Genomic DNA, 27,361 nt, shown 5'->3' on the forward strand with positions numbered 1-27,361 from the left:
TCCAAGTCAGTGATCACGCTATGAAGTTGGCAACGTAGATAAGGCGTAACTGACAGTCAAGGGAGCTGTTCATGGTCCTGAAATGTACCGGAAATCCAGGTCTGTGCCTTTACTGATCACTTTGTGTATCAACTTACTTATTTATTAACGTTATATTTTTCAATGTAGTTGGGCCAGTGGATTGTGCTACATTTTATGTTTGAGCAGCCTATGTTTCAGCTATTTAGTGTAGCGTGCACTTACTCACCTTTGCTTTTCTCCTTAGAAGATGACTGGTAAATCCAAATATGATATCGGAGTCCACGAAGAATGTACCCAGATCTATGAGACTGGGGTTGGGCTTGTCAGCTCCAGAGGAGCCCGAGGAGTTTGGTAAAGCCATGAGAGAAATATGCGTAATATTCCACGCCGTGGGTTACCGAATTGACATCTATATTTGTATATTAGTTTCCATTTCAGGAGATATTTTTATAGACCCCAAACCATTGTATGGTTTCAATCCAAAAGGTATTCCGGACATCCAACAATGACTCGGAGAGAGCTCACTGTCTCTCCATGACCGCTCCACTCAATGCCCAACAATTGCGGCATGTGCGCAAAAAAGATATCTCCCGTGCATGGCCAGCAGTCCAGCAAGACAATAAACCGATACAATCCATCCGTAATCCAAACCTTTATATCCACAGGTAGACTATTTGTTTTTTAACTCCTCACGCCTGGTCTTTCAGCTCGCAGGTCTCTGAACGCAATAACATGCGCCTAAGGACCACCTTTTGCAGCCCCCCCCCCCCCCCCTCTCTCTCCTACTCGCTCGCTCACTCACTCACCCAGTTGTGTAATTCAGCCTTGCTGCGCTTCCTGCCGACTTGCTGGAGGCTCCAGCATGTATTTATCAAAGCAAACACGCACTAGAGAACAGCGGAATCCAACAGCTTCCCAATGACCCGGTTTGCGATCTTTGGTGGAACTTGTGCCATGACCCATTTAACTTAGTTGGATCGTCTTGTTTTTTTTGGAATTAAACTATTTTGTAGAGAAAACCCTGCATTTGTCAGTGCACTGTACGGAGTCGGCTCTTGCGCTTACGTCTGTGTGTGGCTTAGTGGAGTTTGGGCTATTAATTATGAGGCTAATAGATGGCTTAGCTGCCTTCCAGTTCCAGATAAAATTGGGACTTTTAAAGACATATTAATGTCTTATTTGCAAAGCATTTTCAAATACAGAGCTGTTTGAGTTGCAATTTTAATAAAGTAGATAATATCTATTTTGTGTGCTTTGAAAGCTGAACAGGGATGATCTTTTAATAAAAATATTATCTGCTGTACACAGACCGAGGACTTTGTTTATAAGCAGCCAGTCATAACCGCCATAATGAACTCATTGGTACCTGGCACCCTTTGAATATGTCATCTCTTTAAAGCATTTATATAGTTTGTTGGGTGTGAATGTTTTCAAGTCTGATTTTAGATTATATTTCATTTCATCATTATGCGAGAGCAGAATACAATTCGATACACAATGCTGTGTGCTCATGGGTTTAATCAAAATGTAGGAATTCCGTAGGCTATATTATTCAACCTTTATTTATTCAGATTTGGGCAATTTAAATAAAAACATCTTTAGAAGCTAGATTAACCTGAGGGATATCAAGGTGTCTTTCTAAGGCCCAGTTATGCACCTTGCCCACCCACAACAAACAGACGCTCACTCAAACACACACTATTACGCACGGACACAACCACAGCTTATACTTTTTTTTAAAGGATTCACTGGATTTTCAGGAGACCGATAATTGGTCTATTCTCCGTAGTAAAGATGATTTACCATGTCCGACCACCACCCAATTCCCAACTGGAGGAGGTTCGGGTCACCCCGACCGCTGATGAAATTCCGGATCGCATCCCGTGGGACTACTACCCCTACATCTGCTGCCTTTGCGCATGTAGGGAAATCGCTATGGGCATCTAATTATACTGCGCAATATCTTACCCAACTTGCAAACCTTCGCAGTGCACAGGGCTTCATGAGAACCGTTTAGCAAATATTCGTAATGTTGTTGGCACACTGCTGAGATCAGAGGAAATAAAGCGGCGTCTGGGATGGAGACTGGAGAGAATAATCTGTGGATGGCTCTTTAATAAATTATTCATACGTCAATACAACAAAGCAAATATTATTCCCTTAGAACTATCTTGATCATCATCATTATTCCTAGCGGTGTAAGATTTTATTCTCTTATATTTGTCCATCAATAAATGAAAAACAGTTATTGAAAACAAAACAACAACAAAAAATATTTTTTTGTATTCATTGTACTCTCCTTCTGAAACAAAAAACATATTTATCCACCGGAAAAAAAAGTAAAATTGTCTGGAATCCAATTGGCCCTTTCCTTCAGCACCTCGGACAGCGACCATGCCCAATGCGCTGTTTGGACTTCAGGAGCAGTCGGACACCACGAGGCTATATTGACATTATAACACAAGGTGGCACACAAGAGAGAGATAGAGAGAGAAGGAGACAGAGAGAGCAGGGGTGGGGGAGAGAGATAGAGAGAGAGAAGGAGACAGAGAGAGAGCAGGGGTGGGGGAGAGAGATAGAGAGAGGAGACAGAGAGAGAGCAGGGGTGGGGGAGAGATATAGAGAGAGTGAGAAATGCTCACAAATCAAACAAGGTTAGGGTGAACATTAGCGTAAACATGTAGGTCAATCTTGTAAAAATAAAACAATGAATGTAACCAACTGCTTTCAGATTTAAAAAATTGTCTGACATCTTATATTAGGCTATGCTAAAGACATGACGTGAAATTAGTCTAATCCACACAATTTAATTAAGAATCTCATCACTTTACTATAGCATATCAGCCTAAACTACTCAATGATTCAAGATCCTCAAAGATCAATCTTGTAAAAATAAAACAATGAATGTAACCGACTGCTTTCAGATTTCAAAAATTGTCTGACATCTTATATTAGACTATGCTAAAGACATGACGTGAAATTAGTCTAATCCACACAATTTAATTAAGAATCTCATCACTTTACTATAGCATATCAGCCTAAACTACTCAATGATTCAAGATCCTCAAAGAAGTGCAGGCTACTCCATGTATTGCCTTGGAAGTATTTGTCCGCCTGATCAAGTGGTCCTAAACATTTCACAATTTTGGCAAAGAACTGTTGAACTGTTAAGAACCACTCCACCAGAGAGACCAAACTACGAGTCATCACTTCTTCATCACTTCTTCTTTGACCACGGGCAGTCCAAATCGGGCATAAAGAGCAGTGTCTGCAACCATCACTGCATGCCTACGCCACACCAGCAGAAACAGTAGCCTACTTCATATTTTACAGCAGTTTGAAAATACTTTTCTTGTCACCTGAACTGACAAAGTTAATTCATAGGCCTACTATAGTAAGCTAAATACTAGGCATACGTTTTCAAAGGTCATCTCACCGTGAGTTGAGGTTTCATTTGAGCAGTCCTTGCCTATGCTGTGTGTGTGTGTGGCTTTGGTGAGCCGCGGCTCATTATATATAGTGTTTTGGGGTAGGTTCATACAAGCCTTTCATTCAGCGAGGAATGAAGGTCAGGCAGGTCCGACCGGCTGAGCTGGGTTCCACCAGCAACTTGTGTTGCCTGAGAGACAGCCGCCTTCATGACGAAGCCAAGTGTAGTCACTAATACTCTCTTCACATTGCTGAAAGGTTTTTATCTAAAGTATCAAATCTGTACCAAACAATGAATTATAGTCCTTGCTAAATATTGATCAGATTTATACCACACAAGTGTAGCCTACAGTAGGCTACATAGGCTAATGACTTAAAAATACAGTTATAGATTGAGAAATACTGCATGGATTCCATTTAACATTGTTCTATAGCCAAACACTAGGCAGCATACTTTTGGGTGTCCTGGGTTGCTTAACTTTGAGGTACCATGGAACAGTGGAGGAGTCTTGAGTTATGATTCTTTATCCATTCATAGAATATATTATTGTCACCCACGCAGACACACACAGTATTCTCCCCCATGCTGTTCCACCAGGGGGATTGGTTTTATAGTCTAATTGGCAGGGTATGGCTCTCTAATTTACGTGAGTACTGAGCAGCCCTAACCCCTTATTATTTACGTTGATCTCATTGGGAGAATGCAGGGAGGGATTTCAAGTAGCTAATGAAAATGATCCCCAATAACAGAATTCAAATACTTCAATTCATATGGAAAGCATTACCACAGGAAAATAAACTTGAGGAAGCAGACCACCGGCCCTGAAAACTTGTCTACTGGCATATTTCAGAAAGGCAAGTATTGAAAGATGTTTGTGTCAGGCTTGTGTATGAGACTTCCCCTGCGAATGCATTGTGTGAGAGCCTGACTTCCCCCATGATTCTTTCACAGTGACAATACAGATTCCAATGCTGGCTACAATAGTATTTAATTGAAGTGTATGTGCTATAACAGAACTGCATTATATTCAACATCTCTCCTGGCAACTTCTCAACCTCTCCTCTCTTACAGCAGTAAACCAGTGGTCACAGAAACTAGAAACCGCTGGTGACTAAGACTAAAAAGAACAATAAATAGTAATTTATATCAGTAACACATTGAATATATATTTGAATATATATTGTAAATGGACCAATGCATTTAATTAATCTTAACAACAGCATGCGGGATTTCCAGCAATTCTCTCTGAATTACTGAAGGCAGCTGACAATCCTGAGCTTATTAACATGTGACAGTGGGGAAAAACAGCACATAGAAACATCCTGTTGTCCAAAAACCTGCATGCTTCAGTCACATCATACATGTATTCCTTTTATCACAGAACAGTATAAAGTTATATGATACCTCTTCTACTAGTTACACAATAGTACAGATATGTGCATGACAACAACCATGGACGTGGACTGACACATACACATTTTAATGTTATTCACATTTAGTTAACCCTTGTGTGGTCTTCATGTTTTTGTTATTCACCCAATGTTGGCGGGTCTGATGGGCCCACAACATTATTGGGTTTTTAAAACAATATGACCATAACAATTTACGTAAAAATACTTAATACTTAGATGTTGACTTATGTCAATTACAAGAAATATAGACAGCATACATGGTTAATATTTGCCATTTACCCCTGCTAGATCACATTTATCAATTAAAGCGCTATTCGTTTTTGTAAAATAAAATCTATTTAAAAAATCAATTATAATTAAGATATGTGTCATGACTTCCGCCAAAGTCGACTCCTCTCCTTGTTCGGGCGGCGTTCGGCAGTCGACGTCACCGGCTTTCTAGCCGTCGCCGCTCCATTTTTCATGTATCCATTTGTTTTGTCTTGTTCCCTGCACACCTGGTTTTCATTCCCCAATCACACTACATGTATTTACTCCTCTGTTCCTCCTCATGTCTTTGTGTAAGATTGTTTGTGTGGTACGTGTTTTTGTACGCACTAGGCTTGCATGCGTTTTCTCTCGTGTTATTTTCACGAAGCCTGTTTGTATACATTTTATGGTTGTGACTGTTTTGCACGTTTTACACTTTGCCTTGTTGGTTGGAGGTTTTTTGGACGCAGCTGCGTCCGTCTGTATATTCTCTTCTGCCGAAACAAAGTGTCGCCTGTTCACAATTCTCTGCTCTTCTGCACCTGACTTCAGCACAAGTACGCACACGCCTGACAATATGGGTAGAATAAATAATGTTTATCTTGAACAAATGTATATTAAACAAGGTTTTCATTACATTTACATTTTAGTCATTTAGCTGACGCTCTTATCCAGAGCGACTTACAGAAGTGAATGCATACATTTCATACATGGCCCCCCGTGGGAATCGAACCCACAACCCTGGCATTGCAAACACCATGCGTTGCAAACACCATGCTCTACCAACTGAGCTACAGGGAAGGCTTTCATCACTATTGATGTTTATTGCTTTGAACTGAACAAATTGGAAGGACACATTTTACGTACAGTATTTTATGGAAATGATAAATGAGCCCCAGTGAACACAAATGAAGGTCGGTCTACACACCATGAGGGACAGAGTTTTACTGTGTGTGTGTTGCAAATATATTTGTTGCACTTGATGCATGTGTACTGTGTCTTCCTGTCCTTCTTGGATCCACAAACATCGCAGAGCTTCTTCTTGTTGCTACCGGCTTCAATCTAGAATGATGAAAACTCTTAGTTCAGGAATTATACTAACATCTCACTCACTCACATATATAGTTACAGCAGGCCAAGGTAGGAGAGGCAGACACACACACATGCAACAACATCACTCACACTTACTTCCGGTATTGGAGTTGTTGGTTCTGTGGGTCGGGCGGATGGGGCACAAGTATCCTCCTCCTGAATCCTCCTCACGATGGCTCCAGCAGCTGGGGTTCTTGGAATTTGTTGCCTCCTCTGGATTTGAGGTCTTACCGATACCATGCCCAGCTCCTCGAGAAAGAGCCGTCTCCTCTGGAGATTCCCTCTGTTCCAATCTGGGTTCAACACCATCCAGATGACAAACGCGTTGTACGCTGAGGTTTCCAAGATGTTGAAGAATATCCCAAGTGGCCAGCGTAGGGTTCTTCTTTTGCAGCTGTAGCCAGTCACCAGCTTGTCTAAATTGTCCACCCCTCCTTTTGTGGCATTGTAATCCATTATGATTTCTGGTTTTTAATGTTCCTGGCCACAGATTCTCCCATCCCTATGCAGCGTACTCATGAGTACCACATTTCTGTCTTTCTTTGTTACGTAGGATACTAGGGACGTGTCGGCGGTGAACACAAACTTAGAGGAATTGATAGGCCTGTTCCGTGTATTCAACAGCTGAGGTGGGAGCTCTGGCTTATTTTTTCGTACTGTTCCTACTATCGTCAGCTTCATCTTGAGGAGCTCCTGTCCCAGCTTGTACGAAGTAAAAAAGTTATTGCATGTGATGTTGTGGCCATGGAGGCCAAGTCACGTCCAGGACAACCCGCATCCCTTGGTCCTTCTCAGGGGCTCCTCCATCTGGCTTCCCCATATACACTTGCAAGTTCCATGCATATGATGAAGCAGCATCACAGGCAGCCCAGATCCTGATTCCATATTGTGCAAGTTTAGACGGTATATACGGCCTGAAGGGGCAGTGGCCCCTAAATGGCATTAGCTGCTCATCAACAGTAACATTGGGCCCAGGGTTGTAAAACAGGGGAAGGCTGTCCACCCACTGACCTGATTGCAGCTAGCTTGTCTCTCTGCCGCCGAGCTGGTCTGGTGTCTCGGTTATCGAAGCGGATAATCCTGGAAATAATGTGGAAGTTTTCCAGAGACATCGTTATATAGAAAAGTTCTCTGCCAGTTTCTGCATCCCACAGGGATTCTGTGGATTCCCCATTGGATCTGAAAACACCAGTAAGGATAAGAACCCCAGTATGCATGTAAATGAGTTTGGGCCATCTCCTTCCGTCTCTCTCCAAAAACACGGATTCCCTCCAAATTAGTGCAGTCCAGAATGATTTTCTGGATGGCGCCTGGGATGAACAGTTCAAAAGAAGACTTTATGTCCTGCACATGATTAACCGCCATCCACATTGGCAGCCAGATGGGGTGGCCAATTCCTTGGGCAAGAAGACCATTCAATTTCACAATTTTTACATCCCTATTTCTTCTCCTGCAGGCTGCAGCAAGCAGGTCGGGCTGGTCCTGGGGCTGGCTGCTGATGAGCTGGTTGCTGACGGGCTGGTCCTGGGGCTGGCTGCTGATAAGCTGGTTGCTGATAAGCTGGTTGCTGACGGGCTGGTCCTGGGGCTGGCTGCTGATGAGCTGGTTGCTGACGGGCTGGTCCTGGGGCTGGCTGCTGGTGAGCTGGTTGCTGACGGGCTGGTCCTGGGGCTGGCTGCTGATAAGCTGGTTGCTGACGGGCTGGTCCTGGGGCTGGCTGCTGATGAGCTGGTTGCTGACGGGAGGGTGTGGTGTTTAACTTATTTACTATCAAATGAGGAGAGACAAACGTATCACACAAGTCAGAGTTGTACTTAAACTACATCTTTATTCACTTATTAATAAGGGAGAAGGTGTAAGGCGTCTAGGTGTAAGGTGTAAGGCGTCTAGGTGTAAGGCGCCACCGCCTCACTGCGGTGGCGGTCGGCGCTCGCCTTCTGCCGCCTTATGGCCCGTTGCAGGTGCACATGGGTGGCATCCCAGGTCTCCTCCGAGTGCCTAAACTATTCATCCCCAGATGATTCGTTGAGAGCCCCGAGACAAAAGTACAAAGGTATTTTATAGCCAAGATACACCCCCTTCAACCTACATGACGAACAACAGATGTATAGAATGGGTCACAAGGTTAAGATTTGTATGAAAGATACTTATAATTAACAGCAGACAGTATCTCATTATGTAGAGACCAGGGTCTGGCTCTGGAGTCGTCTCTCCCTGGAACCTTCTAGCCCCATCCTCAGTAGAACACACACAGATGAGCGTTCTAACAACCCCTTATTCTGTTGCATAAAACAACCATTTGTTGCAATAAAAGTATTATAATATACTGCTCAAAAAATAAAGGGAACACTTAAACAACACATCCTAGATCTGAATGAATGAAAAAATCTTATTAAATACTTTTTTCTTTACATAGTTGAATGTGCTGAAAACAAAATCACACAAAAATAATCAATGGAAATCCAATTTATCAACCCATGGAGGTCTGGATTTGGAGTCACACTCAAAATTAAAGTGGAAAACCACACTACAGGCTGATCCAACTTTGATGTAATGTCCTTAAAACAAGTCAAAATGAGGCTCAGTAGTGTGTGTGGCCTCCACGTGCCTGTATGACCTCCCTACAATGCCTGGGCATGCTCCTGATGAGGTGGCGGATGGTCTCCTGAGGGATCTCCTCCCAGACCTGGACTAAAGCATCCACCAACTCCTGGACAGTCTATGGTGCAACGTGGCGTTGGTGGATGGAGCGAGACATGATGTCCCAGATGTGCTCAATTGGATTCAGGTCTGGGGAACGGGCGGGCCAGTCCATAGCATCAATGCCTTCCTCTTGCAGGAACTGCTGACACACTCCAGCCACATGAGGTCTAGCATTGTCTTGCATTAGGAGGAACCCAGGGCCAACCGCACCAGCATATGGTCTCACAAGGGGTCTGAGGATCTCATCTCGGTACCTAATGGCAGTCAGGCTACCTCTGGCGAGCACATGGAGGGCTGTGCGGCCCCCCAAAGAAATGTCACCCCACACCATGACTGACCCACCGCCAAACCGGTCATGCTGGAGGATGTTGCAGGCAGCAGAACGTTCTCCACGGCGTCTCCAGACTCTGTCACGTCTGTCACATGTGCTCAGTGTGATCCTGCTTTCATCTGTGAGGAGCACAGGGCGCCAGTGGCGAATTTGCCAATCTTGGTGTTCTCTGGCAAATGCCAAACGTCCTGCACGGTGTTGGGCTGTAAGCACAACCCCCACCTGTGGACGTCGGGCCCTCATACCACCCTCATGGAGTCTGTTTCTGACCATTTGAGCAGACACATGCACATTTGTGGCCTGCTGGAGGTGATTTTGCAGGGCTCTGGCAGTGCTCCTCCTGCTCCTCCTTGCACAAAGGTGGAGGTAGCGGTCCTGCTGCTGGGTTGTTGCCCTCCTACGACCTCCTCCACGTCTCCTGATGTACTGGCCTGTCTCCTGGTAGGGCCTCCATGCTCTGGACACTACGCTGACAGACACAGCAAACCTTCTTGCCACAGCTCGCATTGATGTGCCATCCTGGATGAGCTGCACTACCTGAGCCACTTGTGTGGGTTGTAGACTCCGTCTCATGCTACCACTAGAGTGAAAGCACCGCCAGCAATCAAAAGTGACCAAAACATCAGCCAGGAAGCATAGGAACTGAGAAGTGGTCTGTGGTCCCCACCTGCAGAACCACTCCTTTATTGGGGGTGTCTTGCTAATTGCCTATAATTTCCACCTGTTGTCTATTCCATTTGCACAACAGCATGTGAAATGTATTGTCAATCAGTGTTGCTTCCTAAGTGGACAGTTTGATTTCACAGAAGTGTGATTGACTTGGAGTTACATTGTGTTGTTTAAGTGTTCCCTTTATTTTTTTGAGCAGTGTATAATCTTGTAATTTCCACCATACTGGTCCTGGGGCTGGCTGAGTGTTAATCTCATCCTCTTCTTCCAACTCACTGTCAGACTCCGAATTGACAGAGACATGATCCTCATATTTGGAAAATTCTTCATCTTCCAAAGTGGAAGACACTCCCTCCACACTAGCTTCTCTCTCTGCAAAAATTATTTCTAAAGCCCTCTGAGCAGAGATTCTTTTTGCCATATTAATTGATTGTGGTAAGGACCCACACATGCAAAGCTATTTATTTGTTTGTGTCCCTCCCCCAATTTGCACCTGGCTGGGGTAGAGTGTGGGAAAATACAGTTTTTTTTTTACAATGTATCGAAATAACATTGTGCAGGTTTCCGCAAGACATTGTGTAGTTTCACACACTACAAAGGGTAAAGAGTGCGAGAAAAGCGGGAGACAGGCAGGCAGACAGACAGGTTCTTGATGCTATGTTGAAACAACAGGCGGAGGAGGAAGACAGAGTGAAGGCACACAGCAAACCTTTTTGTTTCATTTTTACTTGTTTTCACCTACACACACAATTTTCCACACTTTTATTGTGGAAAAGTGGACCTGAACACCACATATGTAATCTAAATGTGTAGGGGGGTGCACAGTGTGCACTCAATGAAAATGTGTTATTTTATATGTTCTTCACAGAAAATGAGCCAAGGACAATAAGTCTCAGGTTGAAAAAAATCATTCATTTTATTATTTTTATTTTAGTAAACATGTAAAATGGTTCCCACAGACCCGAACACCACACAAGGGTTAACATAATAAAATAGTTAGTTGACCATGAACATAGAGAGTAGAGGAGATTAACGCTGAGTAACAGTTAATGATAAAAAACACTTTTGGGGGGACAACAGCTGGTTTGATATCCAGCTATAACTTTCCTCTCAGCCTGGGCTGTCAGAGAGAAGAAACAAGTAAGCAGGAGGAAACAAAAACAGAAGAGGAAGTACAAAACTATGGAAGACAATATGGGTTGGAATTTCACATTGATGTAATTTTGAGTAACTGTATGTCTCTGCAAGTTGCTTTAGATAAAAGCATCTGCTAAATGACATTTTTATTGACTACAGAGGGAGCTGGGTTTATATGCTAGGAGAGCTGTGTGTTAGCAGGATAGAGGAACGAATTGCACTGTTTTACAAACAGGAAACACCTCAGTTATCTTTACTTTCAGAAGGAGGTAGAGCTAAAATATGGACTGCATGAATGATACATAATTGGGACAATAAACATCTAGGCAAATTTCACAATGATTTCAGCTTAGAATAAATGGCCCTTTCGATGTGCTTTATGAAGTGCTTAGTATAAGGTACAGCATTGTACTCTGTGCTTCCAATGAACACTGATTATACTCTAATAATACAGAGTGAATTGCTTCCACATACAACATAGTATACTGTGGTACATACAAAACATACACATAGATATAGTGCTGCCCGTTCTAGGCACAGTGTATCAATATTACTTGACATGTTGTTGTTCTACCAGTAGTTTTACAGCGTACCGTTCTCTAACTGTACTTGGGATGGACGCAAATATATAAACTGTAAATGGCTTGGATGAATCTCTATATAAAATTGTCCATTGTAAGAGTGAAATGGAAAGTCAGAGAGAGAGTGATGGGGATGGATGTAGAGATAAAAGAGAAAGGCAAAAGTGTTGAGGGTCTTTGTCTTCAGGGTCCTTTTGGACAGGCTGAGAACTCGATGTACTCTTCATTCTGAAACACAGAAGGAGAAAGAGTTCAAAGTTGAGTCTAGAGCAGTGCTGTTCAATACAAAGACCAGCGGCGATAACGTCAAAGGAATGCTGGTTTTGCAATCTCTGCTACTAATCCACATACTGCATCTCACAGGAAATGTTTGCAGGCACCAGGCTGTCATCCCACCAGACATCACAGAGAGACATTCACAAAAGCCAGGCAGACTACCACACAGCAAGGTTTTGTGTCACAGTCTAATCGAACTCACCCAGGCAGCCATTTTGTAAAAACACCTGTTCAAGCCAGGCTACAACGAGTGATACTCATGTAGATCACACAGCGATGCAACACATCACCATACATTGAAATGACAGACACAGGTGAGTCACAGCACAGAGTGAGGCATGACCACCAAGCAGAGGAGAACCCAAAGCACTAGCTGTGGCTATTCCAGTGTTACCTCAGCATTAGCTCATAATCAACATGGGGAAAACACAAAATCACAATATTTACCTCATCATTTCCATCAAACAGAGGCTGTAAGTAAGCAAAAAAACATATCATTGGAACACATGGTGAAGTTTAATGAAACGACGTCCCTATTCTGTAGCCTACATGGTTTTACTTTAAATATAGCCCATATTAAATCAAATATACAGAGCCATCGGAAAGTGCTCAGACCCCTTGAAGTTTTCCACATTTTGTTAGGTTACAGCCTTATTCCTCATCAATCTATACACAATACCCCATAACAACAAAGCAAAAACAGTTTGAAATGCTTGCTAATTTATAAAAAAATTATAAACTGAAATATCCCATTTACATAAGTAATCAGACCCTTTACTCAGTACTTTGTTGAAGTATCTTTGGCAGCAATTACAGCCTTGAGTACTTACATTTTACATTTTAGTCATTTAGCAGACACTCTTATCCAGAGTGACTTACAGTAGTGAATACATACATTTCATACATTTCTTTTCATGCATTTCTTTTTGTACTGGCCCCCCGTGGGAATCGAACCCACGACCCTGGCGTTGTACACACCATGCTGGCGTTGCAAACACCATGCTCTACCAACTGAGCCACAGGGAGGCCCAAGTATTCTTGGGTATGACACTACAAGCTTGGCACACCTGTATTTGGGGAGTTTCTCTCATTCTTCTCTGCAGATCCTCTCAAGCTCTGTCAGGTTGGATGGGGAGCATAGCTGCAAAGCTATTTTCAGGACTCTCCAGAGATGTTTGATCGTGTTCAAGTCCGGCCTTTGGCTCAAGAACATTCAGAAACTTGTCCCGATGCCACTCCTGCGTTGTCTTGGCTGTGTGCTTAGGGTCGTTGTCCTGTTGGAAGGTGAACCTTCACCCCAGTCTGAGGTCCTGAGAGTTCTGAAGCAGGTATTCATCAAGGATCTCTCTGTACTTTGCTCTGTTCAGCTTTGCCTTGATCCTGAATAGTCTCCCAGTCCCTGAAAAACATGCTGCCACCACCATGCTTCACTGTATGGATGGTGTCAGATTTCAACCTGACAGAGCCTGAGAGGATCTGCAGAGAAGAATGGGAAACTCCCGAAATACAGGTGTGCCAAGCTTGAAGCATCATACCAAAGACTCGAGGCTGTAATCGCTTCCAAAGGTGCTTCAACAAAGTACTTAGTAAAGGGTCTGAATACTTATGTAAATGTAATATTTCCGTTTTTAAAAACTGTTTTTGCTTTGTCATGTTAGGGTCATGTCATTTTAAGGTATTGTGTGTAAAAAATATATATTTTTAATCCATTTTAGAATAAGGTTGTAACGTAACAAAATGTGGGAAACGTCAAGAGGTCTGAATACTTTCCGAATGCACTGGAGGAGCATAGAGGAGAACAGTAAAGCTAGATAAAAGTCCAACTCTTACCTAAGCTTGGTACCCTATGACCATGAAGAACTCCATCACAACTTCATTCTCTATAGCCTGAGCCTAAGAGAGAGAGGGAAAAGAAAAACCTAATGATCAGTAGTCTGGGTTACATAGTCTGGGTTACCTTCACTGTACACATCCTTTACTATCCACATTAGTCCCGTGTGTCCCGTGTGGCTCAGTTGGTAGAGCATTGTGTTTGCAACGCCAGGGTTGTGGGTTAGATTCCCACGGGGGACCAGTACGGAGAAAACATTTATGAAATGTATGCATTCACTACTGTAAGTCGCTCTGGATAAGAGTGTCTGCTAAATGACTAAAATGGAAATGTAGAAATGTTACATAACTGTTCTGGCTTAACCCCCTGAAAAAATACTATAGTATAAACACTATAGTATTCAGTCAGCAAAAACACTAGTATTTACAGTTCAATATAGCATAAATACTGTAGTAAAAAACGGTATTATATACTATAGTAATTACTGTAGGATTTTTGCAGACTGTAGTATTTGCTGTAGTGTTTTTGCAGACTATAATATTTACTGTGGTGTTCTGCCGACTATAATATTTACTGTAGTGTTCTACAGACTATAATATTTACTGTAGTGTTCTACAGACTATAATATTTACTGTAGTGTTCTACAGACTATGATATTTACTGTAGTGTTCTACAGACTATGATATTTACTGTAATGTTCTACAGACTATGATATTTACTGTAATGTTCTACAGACTATATTATTGACTGTAGTGTTCTACAGACTATATTATTTACTGTAGTGTTCTACAGACTATAATATTTACTGTAGTGTTCTACAGAATGTAATATTTACTGTAGTGTTCTACAGACTATAATATTTACTGTAGTGTTCTACAGACTATGATATTTACTGTAATGTTCTACAGACTATATTATTTACTGTAGTGTTCTACAGACTATATTATTTACTGTAATGTTTTGCAGACTATAATATTTACTGTAATGTTTTGCAGACTATAATATTTACTGTAGTGTTCTACAGACTATGATATTTACTGTAATGTTCTACAGACTATATTATTTACTGTAGTGTTCTACAGACTATATTATTTACTGTAGTGTTCTACAGACTATAATATTTACTGTAGTGTTCTACAGACTATAATATTTACTGTAGTGTTCTACAGACTATAATATTTACTGTAGTGTTCTACAGACTATGATATTTACTGTAATGTTCTACAGACTATATTATTGACTGTAGTGTTCTACAGACTATATTATTTACTGTAGTGTTCTACAGACTATAATATTTACTGTAGTGTTCTACAGACTATAATATTTACTGTAGTGTTCTACAGACTATAATATTTACTGTAGTGTTCTACAGACTATGATATTTACTGTAATGTTCTACAGACTATATTATTTACTGTAGTGTTCTACAGACTATATTATTTACTGTAGTGTTCTGCAGACTATAATATTTACTGTAGTGTTCTACAGACTATAATATTTACTGTAATGTTTTGCAGACTATAATATTTACTGTAGTGTTCTACAGACTATATTATTTACTGTAGTGTTCTGCAGACTATAATATTTACTGTAGTGTTCTACAGACTATAGTATTTACTGTGGTGTTCTACAGACTATAACATTTACTGTAGTGTTTTGCAGACTATAATATTTACTGTAGTGTTCTACAGACTATAATATTTACTGTAATGTTTTGCAGACTATAATATTTACTGTAGTGTTCTGCAGACTATAATATTTACTGTAGTGTTTTGCAGACTATAATATTTACTGTAATGTTTTGCAGACTATAATATTTACTGTAGTGTTCTACAGACTATAATATTTACTGTAATGTTTTGCAGACTATATTATTTACTGTAGTGTTCTACAGACTATAATATTTACTGTAATGTTTTGCAGACTATATTATTTACTGTAGTGTTCTACAGACTAATATTTACTGTAATGTTTTGCAGACTATAATATTTACTGTAGTGTACTGCAGACTATAATATTTACTGTAATGTTTTGCAGACTATAATATTTACTGTAGTGTTCTACAGACTATAATATTTACTGTAGTGTTCTGCAGACTATAATATTTACTGTAGTGTTCTACAGACTATAATATTTACTGTAGTGTTCTACAGACTATAATATTTACTGTAGTGTTCTGCAGACTATAATATTTACTGTAGTGTTCTGCAGACTATAATATTTACTGTAATGTTTTGCAGACTATATTATTTACTGTAGTGTTCTACAGACTATATTATTTACTGTAGTGTTCTACAGACTATAGTATTTACTGTAGTGTTCTGCAGACTATAATATTTACTGTAATGTTTTGCAGACTATAATATTTACTGTAGTGTTCTACAGACTATAATATTTACTGTAGTGTTCTGCAGACTATAATATTTACTGTAGTGTTCTACAGACTATAATATTTACTGTAGTGTTTTGCAGACTATAATATTTACTGTAGTGTTCTACAGACTATAATATTTACTGTAGTGTTCTACAGACTATAATATTTACTGTAGTGTTCTACAGACTAATATTTACTGTAGTATTCTACAGACTATATTATTTACTGTAGTGTTCTACAGACTATATTATTTACTGTAGTGTTCTACAGACTATAGTATTTACCGTCGTGTTACTATTATAGTGTTTTTATGTTATTATCTTAGACATTGAAGTGTGGGCTTTCTCCTTGAGAAAACCTACTAGAGAAATACTAAAAGAGAACATTTTCCATAACCTGTAAGTAAGTAGAACTGGGATCTGAACAGATAGAAAAGAGCAGAATTTCTGAACCTATAAACATAAACCCACTCCAATTCGCATACCCCCTGACAGATGACACAATCTCAATTGCACTTCACACTACCCTCTCCCACCTGGACAAGAGGGGAAATAACTATGTGAGAATGCTGTTCATAGACTACATCTCAGTGTTAAACCCCATAGTCCCCTCCAAGTTCATCACAAAGCTAGGGACCTTGCTGTATCCGCCTGGCCGGTTCCCTCTCTCCACTGGGATTCTCTGCCTTTGACCCTATTACAGGGGCTGAGTCACTGGCTTACTGGTGCTCTTCCATGCCGTCCCTAGGAGGGGTGCGTCACTTGAGTGGGTTGAGTCACTGACGTGATCTTCCTGTCCTGGTTGGCGTCCCTTCAGGTTTGTGCCGTGGGGAGATCTTCGTGGGCTATACTCAGCCTTGTCTCAGGATAGTAAGTCGGTGGTTTGCGGATATCCCTCTAGTGGTGTGGGGGCTGTGCTTTGGCAAAGTGGGTGGGGTTATATACTGCCTGGTTGGCCCTGGGGGCATCGTCGGACGGGGCCACAGTGTCTCCCGACCTCTCCTGTCTCAGCCTCCAGTATCTATGCTGCAATAGTTTGTGTCGGGGGGCTAGTGTCAGTCTTTTATCTGGTGTAATTCTCCTGTCTTAGCCGGTGTCTTGTGTGAAATTAAGTATGCTCCCTCTAATTCTCTCTCTCCCTCCCCTCTCGGAGGACCTGAGCCCTGGAACATTGCCTCAGGACTACCTGGCCTGATGACTCCTTGCTGTCCCCAGTCCACCTGGTCGTACTGCTGCTCCAGTTTCAACTGTTCTGCCTGCGGCTATGGAACCCTGACCTGTTCACAAGACATGCTACTTTGTCCCAGACCTGCTGTTTTCGACTCTCTCTCTCTACCGCACCTGCGTCTCGAACCCTAAATGCTCAGTTATGAAAGCCAACTGACATTTACTCCTGAGGTGCTGACCTGTTGCACCCTCTACAACCACTGTGATTATTATTATTATCATTATCTATGAACGTTTGAACATCTTGGCCATGTACTGTTATAATCTCCACCCGGCACAGCCAGAACAGGACTGGCCACCCCTCAGAGCCTGGTTCCTCTCTAGGTTTCTTCCTAGGTTCCTTCCTTTCTAGGGAGTTTTTCCTAGCCACAGTGTTTCTACACCTGCATTGCTTGCTGTTTGGGGTTTTAGGCTGGGTTTCTGTACAGCACTTTGTGACATCTGCTGATGTAAAAAGGGTTTTATAAATACATTTGATTGATTTGATTGACTGAACCCCTCCCTCTGTAACTGGATCCTGGACTTCCTGACGGGCCTGCCCCAGGTGGTGAGGGTAGGCAAATACACCTCCACCACACTGACCCTCAATACGGGGGCCCCTCAGGGGTGTGTGATTAGTGCGTGGCTACGCATGACTCCAACACCATCATCAAGTTTGCTGACAACATGACGGTGGTAGGCCTGATCACCGACGACGATGAGACAGCCTACAGGGAGGAGGTCAGAGACTTGGTAATGTGGTGCCAGGACAACAACCTCTCCTTCAACGTCAGTAAGACCAATGAGTTGGTCGTGGACTATAAGAGAAAGAGGGGAGAGCACGTCACCATCCACATCGACTGGGCTGTTGTGGAGAGGGTTGAGAGCTTCAAGTTCCTTGGCTTCCACATCACCAAGGACTTAACATGGTCCACACACATCCACATAGTCGTGCAGAGGGCATGGCAGCGCCTTTTCTCCCTCAAGAGGCTGAAAAGATTAGGCATGGGTCCTCCATACAGATGCACCATCGAGAGCATCTTGACTGGCTGCATCACAGCTTGGATTGGCAAATGGACCACCCTTCACCGCAAAGTGCTACAGAGGGTGGTGCGGACAGCCCAGTACATCACTTGGGCCAAGCTCCCTGCCATCCAGGACCTCTATATCAGGCAGTGTCAGAGAACAGTGAGAGACCCGAAAAAAATGCTAAAGCCATAGACTGTTCAATCTGCTACTGTCCAACACCCCAAGCCCGAACTATCTGTACTGTCTATCTTGCACTGACCCTACACACACACTCATTGTTTTGTACTGAGTGTACAAAACATAAGGATCACTCTTTCAATGACAGACTGACCAGGTGAATCCAGGTGAAAGCTATGATCCCTTATTGATCCCTTAACATCACCTGTTAAATCCACTTCAATCAGTGTAGAACGGGAGGAGACAGGTTAAAGAAGGATTTTTAAGCCTTGAAACATGGATTGTGTATGTGTGCCATTCAGAGAGTGAATAGGCAAAACATAAGAATTAAGTGTTTTTGAACAGGGTATGGTGTTAGGTGTCTGGCGCACCGGTTTGAGTGTGTCAAGAACTGCAACGCTGCTGGCTTTTTCACACTCAGTAGTTTCCTGTGTGTATCAAGAATGGTCCACCACCCAAAGGACATCCAGCCAACTTGACAACTGTGCAAATGTATTGGAGTCAACATGTACTCTGTTCTTTATTTTACTCTTATTATTATCTATCCTGATGCCTAATCACTTTACCTTGCATTCATGTACATATCTACCTGAAATACCTCGTACCCCTGCACATTGATCTCGTACACCCTGCATATAGCGCCATTCTTGTATATTTTATTTTATTCCTTGTGTTAAGACTTTATTTTTTAACTCTGCATCATTGGGAAGGGCTTGTAAACAAACATTTCACAGTAAAGTCTACACCAGTTGTATTCAGCGCATGTGACAAAAAATATTTGCAGGGAACACAATATATGGTCTAAACTTGGCATGTAAGTTTCTCACTTATGGGTGGCACAAATTGGAATATGGGGGAGGGGAATGGGTAGGGTATATGCAAATGAAATACTGTAGTATTTTATGTGGAACCTTAACCGTACCCATCCTTTACTACCCATGTTTGTAAATGGGAGAGAGGCTCCCAGTCCCGAACACTTACCACATCCATGGGCGTCTTCCCATCGTAGCCTCGTATGTTCAGGTCTCCCCCGGCCAGGTGCCACATTTCCAGGCCCTCGATGTCAGCATTGGATGCCAGACTTTAACACATCAAACACCACCAGTGAATTCACTTGGAGGGTTCATATTCAAGTGGTTTCATGATAAAGGGACTAAAACAACCAGATATTTCCAGTAATAACATCAGGGTTTATTGTATAATCACACTACTTGATTACTAAAAGGACTATGAGTCTGCTTGTTGGCTTCCAGTAAAAGACCAAATCTCTCCCACTCTCTTTTCTAAAAGTGAGGACACCAGCCAGGCAGAGCAGTTCATGGTTCTGTGGTGGTGACGTTTGGATGCTGCAGTGGTCCAAAGCTATGCTGTCAGGGAGCATTTCAGGTTTTACGTAAGACAACTGGTCGTACCTGCACAAACTATGTAGGATGGGTCTTCGGGCAATGCATGTGTGAGAAGGTGCTGTATGTGTGTGTGTCTCACCGGCACAGCTCTGCGCCTGCATCCTTCAGCTCATCGCTGGAGAAACGGGCTCCTGTCTCTCTCAGCAACTTCACCACCTCTTTGCGTCTGGACGGACAGAGAGACGGACAGACAGACACAGAGATATGAGAAACAGTTTTCAAATACAGATGCTATATACAGTGTACTACAATCAAGGAAAAGATGACGCGTGCAAAGCAGAATCAAGCTCACAGTGCGAGTCAGAGATCAATTAAACAACACTAGTGACCCATCATTGTTTGAGCTATGCTTTATTATGACTGCAATGTGCATTAGTCATATTTCTAGCAAGTTTTCATAGTCTCTGTTGACAGTGACAAGTTGTGGCACTGTGACTGGGTGCTAAACGAGTAGGGACAAGTTCCGGACGCCCCCACAGTTAACCACCCACACATGGAGCCTGAGCAGAACGTCTCAGCAGCTCCAAGAATGCACTACACAATGGTGGAGACAAAAGGCACAGCTCCATGGGACTTTCATAGAATTTAAACTTAGAACATCCATCAAATGTTTAAGACGTTAAATGCACACACTACGGTATGTGTTGGTCATGCACGTTTAGCTCTACTTTGAGATAGGTTTTGGCCATAGAGACAGTGGCAAGCCAAGGCTAATGTATTTCAGTCCTTTTGCTAGAGACAAGGGACCGTTTCTGTCATCCATGAAACTGTGGACAGGCAGGTAAGACTGGTTCAAGACACTTCCCTTCGCTGTACTGTGTTTCAATCCTTATATGGTCATCGGGAAGGAACAATAGTTGGCTTTTGAAACTTAGGAGGAAATGGCATAAAGCCTAAAAACAAAAAAAATCCTTGTTTGAAATAAAAATTTATATTTATTTCAAGTAACTCTTACAAAATGGAACATATTGCATTATCACAAAGACCTGTAACAAAACAGAGATTTTGACAGTGTAAGAGAGCCAGAATGGGATATGGCTATTTCCCCAACCAAGCAAGTGTCGGAGGTTAATTATGCTACCAGGTTGAAGATTCCACTCTGCAACCCTCAGCCCTTCAGTACCAAGACAACATGGGCTTGTCTGTGCCTGCCCTGCCAACGGTTTACATGCACCGCTCTCAATGCTCGTTCACACACACACACACACACACACACATTTCTCCTTGAGGCACCCACAGCGTGATACTAAACACTGCAGCCTTGAATGTCTTACATTCCCCAAAGCAATGTTATGAGCACACAGCAATGTCAATGAATGATTAAAAAAACATGAAAATAATAACAATTTGGGGTAAAAATGAATACTGGAGGTATTAGAAGATTACAATTAGCCCAATTGGCAGCTAATTATTGTGGTGGCCTTTAAACTCCATTAGAACTCCTCTGGTTTCAACCCCCATCTGAGAGCCCCAGTAGCAGTCATTTCCTCCTGGACATGACAGTCATTTAGCAGGCCCAGACTCCCTGCCTCAGACACTGTAATGAGCTGCCGTCTAACTGCCTGCTGTTTGTACACCATTCGCTCTAAAGACTGCCATGGAAATATAAGGAGGTTGTTAATGGCCAACCGGGGATTTCAAATGTCCCACTTAATTCTGTGTGAATGATATCATTACTGTATGATGCACACACCACTCCCTGGGCATATAGAAGAAGTCAGTTAGAATTGGCTACTGGGGGCTTGAATCATAAGGGATGGGTGAACATCTATTGTAGAGGCAAAGCTTTTAAGGGCATATCATACTCCATTCCCCAACCTGCCAATGCCATCACTCTATTCCTCAATGCCCCCCCCCCCCCTCCCCCCACACACACACACAAAGAAATGTAAAGCTATTGTCTTGGCCCACATGTTAGCTCATTCCTACCTGAAATGCACAGCGTTGCGCAGGGGTGTGTCCCCATTGCGATCTTTGGCATGGACGGTGGCTCCCTGGTCCAGTAGATACTGCACCACTTTGAGGTGGCCCTCACTGGCAGCGATGTGCAGAGGGGTGCGTCCATCATAGTCCCCCAGACTCAGGTTACTGCCCTGATGACAAGAAACGCATCACATACTGTAGATTACGTTGTCATGGTACCACGGTGTATATAAAAGTGTATTGAGGTATCAAACCCATGTAGTGTATGTTGTTCTACACATGTACCTGGAGCATACCTTTCTGAATGGTGACAGTGTCTGAATACCTGGAATTGTGTTCTAAATAGTAGGCCTTTTGGGTATGCAAAAATAGAAAGTTTGATAGTATGTGAAATTTCACATGCTTAAATGCCAGGTCATACTAATTTTGGCATTTCGTCTAGTAGAATTTGCTGCACACTACTGAGGAAGATAATGGTCTTTCCAGACCCACGTGTGTTGACAGCAAGCAGCTGATAATCATATAAGTGGATGCGCTGTTCCAAAAGGAACAAATGGCGGGAATCAACGTAACTGCGCATTAGATGATGCATTCTAAGTATGAATGACCCTAGTGTGTTGATATTTGTTGCTTACTGCATTCGCTTTCACTAAACAGTACTGCTAAATAGTATGCAGTACGATTAGTACACAGCATGTCGTTTTAGTAAGTAGTAGGGAAGACAGATTTTGGACACGGCCAGTTTCATCTTGAATTGATAGATATTTTTAAAAGAGTAGCCAACCCATTCCTCTATTCATACTGAAATATAACCCCAATAAAATAAGCTCCCAAAGACCAAAATAAGTGGGTTATTTCAACTGAAATTGACTGGAAACACTAGGCAATCATCCTCATGTCAAAAGTTAAATGCAAAGGAGACCATATCAAAATCAATCTTTACATCTAACACAGTATGACTACTGAGGTTCCAGTCGGCTATCTCATGAAACTCAGCAGGAATCTTTGGTACGCACTGCACTGACCGGTTCAACCAGATGTACCGGGGGTCTAAGGGAGTAATAAAATCACACACATTTGACAGTGCATTGTCTGTGTTATCAGTCTGGGAACATGGGTGTCCTAGAACACTAACAACATACAGTGAGGGAAAAAAGTATTTGATCCCCTGCTGATTTTGTACATTTGCCCACTGACAAAGAAATTATCAGTCTATAATTTTAATGGTAGGTTTATTTGAACAGTGAGAGACAGAATAACAACAAAATAATCCAGAAAAATGCATGTCAAAAATGTTATAAATTCATTTGCATTTTAATGAAGGAAATAAGTATTTGACCCCTCTGCAAAACATGACTTAGTACTTGGTGGCAAAACCCTTGTTGGCAATCACAGAGGTCAGACGTTTCTTGTAGTTGAACACCAGGTTTGCACACATGTCAGGAGGGATTTTGTCCCACTCCTCTTTGCAGATCTTCTCCAAGACATTAAGGTTTCGAGGCTGACGTTTGGCAACTCGAACCTTCAGCTCCCTCCACAGATTTTCTGTGGGATTAAGGTCTGGAGACTGGCTAGGCAGCTCCAGGACCTTAATGTGCTTCTTCTTGAGCCACTCCTTTGTTGCCTTGGCCGTGTGTTTTGGGTCATTGTCATGCTGGAATACACATTGTCAATGCCCTGGCTGAGGGAAGGAGGTTCTCACCCAAGATTTGACGGTACATGGCCCCGTCCATCGTCCCTTTGATGCGGTGAAGTTGTCCTGTCCCCTTAGCAGAAAAACACCCCCAAAGCATAATGTTTCCACCTCCATGTTTGACGGTGGGGATGGTGTTCTTGGGGTCATAGGCAGCATTCCTCCTCCTCCAAACATGGCGAGTTGAGTTGATGCCAAAGAGCTCCATTTTGGTCTCATCTGACCACAACACTTTCACCCAGTTGTCCTCTGAATCATTCAGATGTTCATTGGCAAACTTCAGACGGGCATGTATATGTGCTTTCTTGAGCAGGGGGACCTTGCGGGTGCTGCAGAATTTCAGTCCTTCACAGCGAGTGTGTTACCAATTGTTTTCTTGGTGACTATGGTCCCAGCTGCCTTGAGATCATTGACAAGATCCTCCCATGTAGTTCTGGGCTGATTCCTCACCGTTCTCATGATCATTGCAACTCCACGAGGTGAGATCTTGCATGGAGCCCCAGGCCGAGGGAGATTGACAGTTCTTTTGTGTTTCTTCCATTTGCGAATAATCGCACCAACTGTTGTCACCTTCTCACCAAGCTGCTTGGCAATGGTCTTGTAGCCCATTCCAGCCTTGTGTAGGTCTACAATCTTGTCCCTGACATCCTTGGAGAGCTCTTTGGTCTTGGCCATGGTGGAGAGTTTGGAATCTGATTGATTGATTGCTTCTGTGGACAGGTGTCTTTTATACAGGTAACAAGCTGAGATTAGGAGCACTCCCTTTAAGAGTGTGCTCCTAATCTCAGCTTGTTACCTGTATAAAAAGACACCTGGGAGCCAGAAATCTTTCCCTCATTAAAATGCAAATCAATTTATAACATTTTTGACATGAGTTTTTCTGGATTTTTTGTTGTTATTCTGTCTCTCACTGTTCAAATAAACCTACCATTAAAATTATAGACTGATCATTTCTTTGTCAGTGGGCAAATGTACAAAATCAGCAGGGGATCAAATACTTTTTTCCCTCACTGAACTCTGTTCTACTGAGAGTAAACATGTAGTTAATTAGAACATGCATGTTTTCTACTCTCCCCTCCTTATAAAATATGAGGTTGTTGCGGTGATTATTTTTACTAACAGACATTGTGACAGGTTGTATTTAAATAACTGTTCCTCACCATTTCCTTTAAGGCATCTAAGGTCCCCACGTCTCCAATCTTAGAAGCAGCACAAGCTAAGGTGGGGGTCAGGGCATCCCTTATGGCTTCTAGCTCCTAGAAACATCAGTAGAGAAACATCATGCCAATACAAAGGCTGACAATCAGTAAATGAATGTTTTATGTAATGTGTTATGAGTGATGTAAAAAATACACTATAAAATTGGATTCAACACATTTTTTTCAAATCTACTTTAGACTACTTGTGACATTGTTCCCCTAGCGCTGGGCATTGCAACGACTGTAGAACATAGTATTTTGTACTTCAATTGGAGCTCTGTCCTCTCAGATAAGCCAGAACCTGATAAAAACCTGTTAGGTGAAGGTAACCCTGCAGTCTCAGTGGTGGTGACAGTGTGATGTAGCCTCACCTTCTTACTATTGATGCTCAGGGACTTGGCGATGACCTGAATGAAGCAACTGTCGCTCAGAGTGAGCTTGGCCCCCTGCAGGTCACCAATCATCTCCCCCCGCAGGTTCTGACTCAGCATCTGTACACATAACACACAGACAGCACAACACAGACACAGTCAGGGCAACACAGACAGCACAACACACAGACAGGGCAACACAGACAGCACAACACACAGACACAGTCAGGGCAACACAGATAGCACAACATACAGACAGGGCAACACAGACAGCACAACACACAGAAACAGTCAGGGCAACACAGACAGCACAACACACAGACAGGGCCACACAGACAGCACAACACACAGGCAGAGTCAAGCGTGATCAAAGATGTCATCAGCGTGTCACTTCTATGATCCTTTTATCTCCATGTGAATCAACTCTGATATCAACTTCTCTTTACACTCTAATGTGATATTTGCTTCATACATAGGACTCACAGAGATGTCGCTAGGGATGGGCTTCAGAATTCTCTCTACAAGGGGCCAACATTGTGTAGGGATTGAAGGACTGTGCGTTTAGACTGTGAATCCTACCCTCCTCTTGGCCTCTATGTTTAGCTCCTTCCTGGCCAGCACGTAGGACAGCTTGCAGAATGCAGCCTCAGAAGTCATGTCACTGCCTGCCACCAGCCCTGCGTCACTCAGGACCTGAGGGGACCAGGAAGAAACGTTAAGAACATACATCCATCCACATCATACTCTCCCATTAAACATTCATGGTCTTCTGGTCTACCATTCCGGTGGCGTATGATGTGGTGACAGAACCCCTCAGACACTGGGTGCAGTTGACAATGATCACGCCCCTCTCTATGGCATTCCGGAACTCCTTCAGCAGGTCAGCTTGGTTGTCAGGGGCGTTACCACTACCGTACGTCTCCAGGACGACGCCCTCCATGGGCGCCTTCAGGAAGGACTTCACCTGTAGAGACAGAGAGAGTGAGAAGATAGGCCATTTTAGTCTGGCTGGTAGGAAAAGAGAGGGAGAGAAGTATACAGAGTGAGCTAGGATAGGGGTTAACAATAGGACCAGACTTTACCCCCCCCCCCCCCCCCCCCAGCCAATCTAGTGCCCATGCCACCCAGGCTGTCTCTCAGTCTCAGTGTGATTCACTTGCTCTAGGAAAGCTCATTACCACACCAGCCCTGGCATCTGGAGAGGAGACGGCTCAAATGGCCAGGCATGGGGAACCATTAACTTCAAGGTGTTAAGAGACAGCGTCATTTCACCTGGCAACCCTTGGACCTAACTTGTGCAGGCAGGGAAATATAGCAAGAGCTGGGCATGGCCCAAAATCTTCCATTGGATTTCGGATCAAGCCTCCAGATAGCCAAAAGTGTGTGCAACACAGATTCCTAAATAACCCCCATGATGGCAGAGAAGAGCCTGATGCATAATCAAAAAAGAAGCAAGTGATTAAAACAGATAAAAAAGCAACATGGCCAGCGTTGGCAGAGGGACCAGCTTGAGACAGTAAAGTCATCCGCCCCTCAGTCTGTAGACAGGGAGGTGTATCTAAGTGTTTAAATGTCGGTGCCAAGACCCTCGTCTTTAGTGGGTAATTGGACATGCCCCATAACACTGTCTCATTTTTCACTGGGCTAAGTGCTGCTGGCAACCCCAGAGCAGATCCTGGCTGTATGCAGACCACTTGGAACACCCACATGATGGTGGCTTGTCAGAAAACACAGTAGATCCCAGACATTTTCCATACGCACAAAAAGCTTATTTCTCTCAATTTTTCGGAACAAAATTTGTTTACATCCCTGTTCTCCTTTGTTAAGATAATCCATCCACCTTGTGCTGGGGTCATTAAAAGGCCACTCTAAAATGTGCAGTTTTGTCACACAACACAATGTCACAGATGTCTCAAGTTGAGGGAGAGTGCAATTGTCATGCTGACTGCAGGAATGTCCACCAGAGCTGTTGCCAGAGAATTTAATATTCCTTTCTCTACCATAAGCCACCACCAACTTCATTTTAGAGAATTTGGCAGTACGTCCAACCATCCTCACAACCACAGACCATGTGTAACCACGCCAGCCCAGGACCTCCACATTCAGCTTCTTCACCTGCGGGATCATTTGAGACCAGTCACACGGACAGCTAATGAAACTGTGGAGTATTTCTGTCTGTAATAATGCCCTTTTGTGGGGAAAACACATTTGATTGGCTGGGTCTCCCGAGTGGGTGGGCCTATGCCCTCCCA

General features: G+C 42.9%; 1 protein-coding gene, 1 long non-coding RNA gene and 1 other non-coding gene across 5 annotated transcripts in view; all 3 read right to left on the reverse strand.

The window, feature by feature from the left end:
* Window positions 1-2,107: 2,107 nt before the first annotated feature.
* Window positions 2,108-3,534, reverse strand: LOC115162287 (uncharacterized). Its single transcript, XR_003869510.1, has 2 exons — window positions 3,458-3,534; window positions 2,108-2,463 (listed from the first exon to the last, which is right to left on the reverse strand). It is a non-coding gene; the product is annotated as an uncharacterized LOC115162287 (long non-coding RNA).
* Window positions 3,535-10,799: 7,265 nt separating this feature from the next.
* LOC115162288 (60 kDa lysophospholipase) overlaps window positions 10,800-27,361 on the reverse strand; it is a 56,445-nt gene continuing 39,883 nt past the window's right edge. For all 3 annotated transcript variants that reach the window (XM_029713448.1, XM_029713446.1, XM_029713445.1), the window contains 10 exons: window positions 25,888-26,073; window positions 25,689-25,802; window positions 25,110-25,229; window positions 24,700-24,795; window positions 21,853-22,016; window positions 20,003-20,089; window positions 19,499-19,598; window positions 13,732-13,794; window positions 12,349-12,372; window positions 10,800-11,853 (listed from right to left, as the gene is read on the reverse strand). In XM_029713448.1, the coding sequence (XP_029569308.1) occupies window positions 13,732-13,794; window positions 19,499-19,598; window positions 20,003-20,089; window positions 21,853-22,016; window positions 24,700-24,795; window positions 25,110-25,229; window positions 25,689-25,802; window positions 25,888-26,073 (930 nt within the window). In that variant the 3' untranslated portion in view covers window positions 10,800-11,853; window positions 12,349-12,372. The remainder of the gene's footprint in view (window positions 11,854-12,348; window positions 12,373-13,731; window positions 13,795-19,498; window positions 19,599-20,002; window positions 20,090-21,852; window positions 22,017-24,699; window positions 24,796-25,109; window positions 25,230-25,688; window positions 25,803-25,887; window positions 26,074-27,361) is intronic.
* On the reverse strand, window positions 16,442-16,494 carry LOC115162747 (U7 small nuclear RNA). The gene has a single exon (XR_003869637.1). It is a non-coding gene; the product is annotated as a U7 small nuclear RNA (small nuclear RNA).

Source organism: Salmo trutta, chromosome 25 (assembly GCF_901001165.1).
Source record: "Salmo trutta chromosome 25, fSalTru1.1, whole genome shotgun sequence".
NCBI lineage: Eukaryota > Metazoa > Chordata > Actinopteri > Salmoniformes > Salmonidae > Salmo > Salmo trutta.